The sequence below is a fragment of the Quercus suber genome, unplaced genomic scaffold (assembly GCF_002906115.3).
Source record: "Quercus suber isolate HL8 unplaced genomic scaffold, Cork oak 2.0 scaffold_48, whole genome shotgun sequence".
In the NCBI taxonomy this organism is placed as follows: domain Eukaryota; kingdom Viridiplantae; phylum Streptophyta; class Magnoliopsida; order Fagales; family Fagaceae; genus Quercus; species Quercus suber.
Window position 1 is genome coordinate 2066681 of NW_027069513.1, and position 7942 is coordinate 2074622.

The 7942-nt window shown below is 37.2% G+C and overlaps 1 protein-coding gene across 1 annotated transcript; it reads right to left on the reverse strand.

Annotated features, from left to right (window-relative positions):
- Positions 1–368: 368 nt before the first annotated feature.
- LOC111986255 (nuclear poly(A) polymerase 1) lies at positions 369–7679 on the reverse strand. Its single transcript, XM_065771750.1, has 11 exons — positions 7407–7679; positions 6667–7291; positions 6466–6543; positions 6147–6254; positions 5961–6023; positions 5705–5866; positions 4345–4458; positions 4175–4237; positions 3764–4093; positions 1616–1780; positions 369–1502 (listed from the first exon to the last, which is right to left on the reverse strand). Exons 2-11 carry the CDS (start codon positions 6781–6783, stop codon positions 477–479), a joined length of 2226 nt encoding a protein of 741 aa, XP_065627822.1. The 5' UTR covers positions 6784–7291; positions 7407–7679; the 3' UTR covers positions 369–476.
- Positions 7680–7942: the final 263 nt, after the last annotated feature.

A 7942-nucleotide genomic window follows, 5' to 3' on the forward strand; every position in this document is an offset into this window, starting at 1 on the left:
TTTTTTTTTTTTTTTTTTTTTTCTTTGTTTCATTTCTTTTTTATTTTCAAACTTTCTCCCCAGTTCTCTTCATTTTCACTTTACTCTTCCACAAGCTTCTCTCTTCCTCCTCTAACTTCTATTCCTTTCAAAAATCTGCTGCATCTGAAGCATTTGGCTAGCCGAAGAGAGCTCGTCCAGTCAACGAAGTTGCTAACTAAAGAGAGGCTTGCTCTATCACCGATGGGGTTGTCACTCCATCTTCATAAATTTTCTAGATCTTCTCCCAGGTGACCACTTTTTTTTTTTTTTTTTTTTTTGGTGGAGGCCAAAAAAAAAAAGATTACCTTGAGGTTAAACATCAGAAAAACATATATTTCATCTATTTAAAGTAACTAAAACTAGCACGTGTGAATAAAACAAGAAAAAAAAAATTTTGCAAGGAGAACCCAATAGAGACATCTACTCTCAAAATAAAAGGTTACAAGGTTAGTGAATCAGACCTCAAGCTCCTCTAAGCTCCCATTGGAATATAAACCACCGGAAGAACCAGCTCCATTGCTAGATGGTACTGGCACTGCTTCTGCTGCATTAGCTGTTGAAGACTCGATAGGGCTACCTTTCATGTTCCCCCTAGAATCTTTAACTTGATTTCTATATTCAAAATCATCCTCAAGCTCATCGAGTTCTTCTGGAAAAGCTTGGTGGGCAACATATGGGCCTAACATTATCTTCTCAATGGCTAGACTCTCCGCTTCTTTAGAGCTTGTATCAGCAACAACAGATGGAGCTAAGTTAGGTGGATTGCATCTTGCAAATCCATCAGCTTGACTGTGGGTATCCATATTTTCGCCTTTAATAGAACATGAGCTAACAGTGCTGACAGGGCTACCCTCATGAACTTCCCCAGCAGAGGGAGGTTCAGTGGCTAAGCGCTTGGCACTTCCCGGGTTAGTCTCTACATTATCATCCTCCTGCTTTCTATTCCTTCCATCATCGACTCCATTTGAAACTTCTTTACCTTCACAGGAATTCTCTTGGGCATGACCCCCAACAGAGGGAGATTCAACAGCCAAGCAATTGGCACTTCTCAGGTTATCTACATTATCATCCACCTGCTTTCTCTTCCTTCCCTCATCAACTCCATTTGAAACTGCTTTACCCTCACAAGAATTATCTTGGGCATGACCAGAAACTTTCAGTTCTGAACTCTTAGTCTTCCAAGTTACTTTAGATGGTCGGGAAGGTCGAGTACCACCAGGAAATACAAAGTTTGGAATATTCCTGCGTTTTACATGGCATACATGGATCTCCATCCCAGGCTTCCATGATGCGTACATGTTGACATTATGCTTAAATTCCTCCACAGTTAACCTTATATCAAACTGTTCACCCTCGTTCACTGGAACACCTTGTTTTCGCTGCAAACCCATGAAGTAACAGCAATGAAAAGGCCTAGATTTGTCTGAAAAATCCCCTGGATGTGGGTGGCACTGAAGCATCTGATAAGTATGTCTCTCAATCTACAGTAACACATGATAAGCTATATTACGAATCTATAAATTGGAAAACAAAACAGGATAAAAGAACAAAAATAAATAAAAAGCTGGAAATAACAAACTCTGAGAGTTTCCACCTTCAATGTTAGCTGGCGGAGGCGAGACTCAACCCAGCCTTTCCAATTTCTCAGATCATCAGCATTTTCTGCAGTAATCTCTATTTGTAGGTAATTCTTATACGCTTCAAAGAATGCATAAGGCTCAAAAAGAGTATCCCAATCTGCCTTGCTTGCCTCCATAGCCTGCAAGCACTAATAAATGTCAAATTCTAAAACTAAAATAATGAAAATAACCACCACAAGCCAATAAATAGTAGCTCAAATGGAAAATCCCCCACCCTATAATTATAGGGTAGCTCTTTTCTTCCCCCTCCCCCCTCTCTTAAAAATAAAATAAAAACAAAACAAAAACAAGATATAACAACAATAATAATAGTATAAGATTTTATCATTTAATTTGATTACACTAAGAAGTCAACTTATCATTTCACACTTGCTGTTTGCAGATGATACCATTTTGTTTTGTGATGCGTCTAGAGATCAGTTGTTGTCCATTAGGCTGGCATTGTCTTGCTTCCAAGCATTTATTGGTCTAAGATAATGCGGGGAAGAGTGAGATTGTTCCGGTTGGGGAGGTTGGAAATATAGATGCGTTGGCTACCATTCTTCGATGTAGGGTGGGTAGTCTGCCTTTGAAATACTTGGGTATGCCGTTGGGCACCCCTTACAAAACAGCATCTATGTGAAATCCTATTTTGGAGAGGATGGAGAAGAAACTCTCAGGTTGGAAGCGTTTTTATTTATCTAAGGGCGTAGACTTACCTTGGTGAAGAGTACTCTTTCTAGCCTTCCTACGTACTATCTATCTTTATTTGTCATTCCTGTAGCTGTGGCTGATAGATTGGAGCGTATTCAAAGGAAGTTTTATGGGGATCTTCAGAGGAGTGTTTCAAATATCCATTGGTGGTTTGGGAGAAGGTGTGTTTACCGATAGTTTTAGGTGGTTTGGGGATCAGGAAGTTGGTGTATTTTAATAAAGCCTTGTTAGGGAAATGGTTATGGAGGTTTGGGCAAGAAGGCACTCATCTTTGGAGGAGGGTTATTGCATCTAAATATGGTGAGGGTCAAGGGGGGTGGAATACTAAAATATGTAGAAGGGCCCACGGATGTGGTCCGTGGCGTGGTATTCATGATGGTTGGGAGAGTTTCTCCAAATATGTGATCTTAGTGGTGGGGGATGACTCACGTATTCTTTTTTGGCATGATAAGTGGGTTGGAGATATCTCACTTAAAAAGCTCTATCCTCAATTGTATGTGTGTTCTAATGACAAGAAAGCTTGCATTTCTGATGTTTTATGCTACCAGGAGGGTGGTAGCGATAGAATTTGGAATTTGAGATTTCATAGGGATTTTCATGAAAAGGAATTAGGGGCTGCCTTCTCTTTCCTTGACACTTCTCATTGGTGTCTCAAAGGGAATGGCAAGTTTGATACCCGGTCCTATTACAATACCATTAGGGGTGCAACTGCCTCCAATTTTCCGTGGAAGGGTGTTTGGAAAGCTAAGATCCTTAAAAGGGTGGCATTTTTTGTGTGGACAGCGGTTCATGGGCAAATCCTTACATTGGATAATCTTATGCTTAAGGGGCGCATTTTGGTGAATAGGTGTTGTATGTGCCATCGGAATGAGGAAACTGTGGATCATCTTCTCCTCCATTGTCTGGTAGCTCACTCTCTGTGGGTTTATATGTTTCAGATCTTTGGGACACAATGGGTCATGCCAGGCTCTGTGGAAAGCTTGGTGTATTGTTGGAGTTTTTGGCTAGGAAAATTTAATTCAGACATATGGAATATGATTCCTAGCTGTTTGATGTGGATTATTTGGACGGAAGGAAATCGGCGCTCTTTAAAGGATACCGAAAAATCCTTGGTTCAATTACAAGCTTTATGCCAAAAGACTTTATTTGATTGGTCTAGGTGTTGGGGCTTATCGGATTGCTCCACTATCTTAGAGTTTATTTCTTCTCTTAGTATTGCTCTTTAAGTTTTTTCTTGTTCTTTGTTGCTGTTTGTTCGTTTGTTGCTTTTCCTTGTGTTCACCATCATGAACATCTTGTATTGGATTTCTTCTGTTTTTAGTTTGTTTTAATAATATTCTTATTACCTATCAAAAAAAAAAAAAAGAGTTAAGAAGAAACATATCGCAAATTAAACAGTGGGATCATACCTCACAAATCTCACTCCCCCTCTGAAACTCCTCTGACATAATTCGCAAAGTACTAAATGAGACATTATAGCTAGAGTTCATGCAGGGGTAAGCAGGAGTTATTATAGGCATCAAATGATATCTGTCCTTCGGGTTTCTCCTAGGATCCCAAACTTGAAGTCCAAGAGATCCTTCTTCAATAGAGCAAAGCATTACTGGATTTGGCCAACGCCACTGAGTGTACACCCTGAAGAATCGAGACACTAACATATTGGGCAGCGCATTGGGATATAGCTGGCATATGCGAGCAACCAGCAATGCCCAGTTTATACCACCAAGAAACCCTGAAACCTGCCCACAACAGGGAAGAAAATGCCCTAATAAATGACAGAGAATAGTAAGAAATAAGGAAATTATTTAATTACACCCTACATTTGAGTAAACACCACGACGTTTTGCCCAAAATCTCATGCACCTCAATGTTGTGCGGAAATTCTGCACTTTAAAAAACGAACAGGCAATCAGGGACAATAAATTCAATGGAGAATTTCAAAAAAGAAATTTATAAGCAGATATAATTTAGAAAAGGCAATCGCCACCACCTGAATGTTTGGAACCAAACGCAAAATTTGGTCAGTAACTCTACAGCCATTGAGACTACGTACTGTCTGTTCATCTGCATTCTGTAGTATTGAGTCCTGTGAAATATCTAGGTCCTGCACCAGAATAACTTGTTAAAAACAGAAATGCACACACATTGAAGCAAACTTACAAGATATATACTTTTACGCACCATGGAAACAAGAAATCAAAATATACTAGTTTCATTTCTATCCACCCCAATGTTAATTGGAATGTCCTATAATGTAAGGAATCTGTTTGATAAGTTTATTGCATCCCCAACGGCTCCTCTACGCCCAAAACTTACTTTAAGATCTCCATCTATTGGCAGATTTATGGACCCAACAAGGGAGCTTCGTAAATAGGCCATCGAAAACACATGGCTCCTTCACATTTATATCATAGCATCTTTCACCAGCCTACCCTCGTCATCTTTGGAAAACCACCTAATCCAAAATCTCCCAAGAAGCAGCCATCTAAAGGCAACTGCAATACTCTTATCATCTTCAAGAGCTTCATAAGAAATCTTTAACCATGTCACATGAGGTGCATTGCATTAATTGTACTGCCACTAAAAGAAAAGTTGTCACTATTTGGAACCCTGTTCAAGTCCTAGCACTCCACCCATCATTTTCAGTAGAAGAAGACAACAGTTATTTAGCCTCTAGCCTCTTAAGGCTTGTGGACAAAAGAAGGGGGGGGGGGAGGAAACACAAAGGGAATTTCATATGAAGATGAGGCATGAAAACTAGATCCTAAAAATAGTACACTCTTCAAAATAATAGGACTAACGATGCAATTAAACATGTTAAATAAGACTCCTGCTGCAATTAAACATGTTAAATAAGACTCCTGCTGCAAAATTTGACACCAGATAATATTCCAGACAGAAAGAAATAGGAAATCAAAGAGAGAGGACTCAAGCAGCACGAGGACATAATTTCTCTTAGAAAAAAGGAAAAAATGGTATATGGATACGCAATTCTTCACTCTTATCTCATGAGCACAAGATTAAATGATTTATACAATACGTTAGACATTATGCCCTGTCAAAATAAATAGCATGTTAAATTAAGATATTATATTAGAATAAACACAACCCTTGGATTAGCACAACGTATATCTAATCCACATTGGCCTATTGACAAACCACACACCTGTGTGGTTTCTACAAAACAAAGATAGTCCAACTTTCCTTCTATTCACAACTTCCTATTGATTGAACCATAGCTTAAAATATTAAAAAATAATGATAATTAAATTAAATTTTTAAATAAAATAAATAAAAAGAAGAAGGAAGCAGATGAAAATAAGTAATTGACAGGATAAATCGGCACTTACTTCAGGAATAACCCAGAGTGAAAGTTTTGCATAAAGAAGGTCTATGGACACCCCAAGGAACTTAAATCTCATAACTGGAACATGAGCATCAGGAACTGGGTGCATATCCGTTACTTCAGGCATCTCCATCAGCATTCTGTGTAGCTCACCAAAGAAATCTTCCTACAGCCAATAAGTCATTTTAAGCTCATAAGGCAATACAATCTAAAAGAAAGTAAAAACCATTGTTCCATAAGTAGACAAGAGCTGATCGCACTTCTCTTGTTGCATGTCTAGGTCCCACACAAAGCGTATCTATATCCGTACCAGGGCCATGCACCTTAAAAATCAAAACAACATAAAAAAGAAGTAGGATGAACCATAATTCAAGGGATGAAAATATTAAAAACACATAAAATGTAAACAACAAAACATTTTGAACTAGGGAGACAGAGTTTCATACCCCTAGCCGATAAGAACCAAATGTGAAAATCTTGGCATTTGCTTCATGCACGAGTTGCTCATTCAACCCCTTTGCACGGCTAATTGTTTTGACCCAAATCTTTACAGTCTATTCAAAATTTTAAACATCAACATCAGCATTGCATTCGGAAATACAAATTCACAAGAACAAAAACCAGAACCATGCTCACAGAAGTTCAATTTTTTTCATAAACTCAAAAGCCAACATACAATACAAAACATACACATAGTACTTTCCCCACTTTTCTCACTAAACAACCAAAGTAATAACAATGCAACAAACAACTTATCAGTTGAACCTGGTCAAGTCTGCCAAGCACTTCCTCCCTACTCACAGCTTCTTCCTGACTCTCATACAGTCCAGCATCTCGCAAATACTGAACACCCACAAAACCCAATTCATCAATAATTTTTTCAGCTATAAATTCCAAACCAAGTAATGGGTCATAGTAAATATCAACAAAACAAATTCAATTCACCAAAAATAATAAAAATGGAACCTTTTCAAGTTCACGGGTCTTGATCACGTCTTCTTCAGTAGGTCCACTCAATGAAATTGGTTCTGTAATGCCTAATCTCTTCCCATTATTCCGATTAATCAATCCGGGGCTCCCCATTTATAATAATTTTATTTTACACTGCCACAAATTTTATTGTTTTAATTTTTTTTCCCTTTTTTTTTTTTTTTTTTTGACAATATGGGGATGGTCTGAATTCTAAGCAAATTATTTATACTATTTCACAGAATTTTTTTTTCTCTCTTATTTTTTCTCTCTTTTTTTTTTTTTTTCCAATAAAATTCAAACCAGAAACAAATGAAAATTCTAAAAAGAAAAAAAAAATAGAACAATGAAATAATAGTTGATTTTACAGTACTGGGTGGAAAAAATAAACTTTCCAAAGCTACAAACAAATTGGAACCATAAAAAATAAAAGCAAAGCAAACTATAGAACAGAGTACAACGCCAATATTGGAAAGCAAAACCCTAACCCTAGATGAGCAAAAAAACAATTATACAAAAGCGAAATACAACGATTCTGAGAAAAGCGATGGATCAGAAGGCGAAAACTCTTCTCCTTTTCTGATTGTTCATCGGCCACGATCACCAACCGAGTCTCTCAAATCTATCGTTACCCACATAAAAAAAAAAACAAAAGAGAGAAATAAATAAATACGCAGAAAATAAGGGCAAGGATAGAGATATAAAAATTTAGAAGAGAAAAGAAAGAAGAGAGAGACCTTACAGTGAGAGAGAGAGAGAGAGAGAGAGTTGGTTTAAGATAGATTTTGGTTAGAAAGACAGTTAGTGTGATGGTGATGGTGATGGTGATGAGGATGGAAGGAAAGGTGTATCCAGTGAGGTTGTGACGATGACGGTGGCGATTAGAGAGAAAAAAGAAACAGAAGAAAAGTGTTTTTGCTGTGTTGTGTTGTATTATTAACTTACCGACTGCTCTACACCACCAGAAGAGTCAGACAGCATCAATCAATAACTACGCACCCATTCTTTCTCAAAATATAAATAAATAAATAACTACGCACCCATTTTTAAAGAAGAAAAACGCTGCATATTCCTTTTTCTTTTTCTTTTTTCTTTCTTTTTTTTTATTTTAAATGTTATCCTAGTACCATATTTCAATTTGATTTCAATTTATACTTAATTTTTTAGTATTGTATTAATTTAGTTCATATTGTTATATTTTAGATAAAAATTGCTAGCATGACTAACGGCTAATATAAAAAATTAGTTTTTTCGTGGTAATAAACTTTTTTTT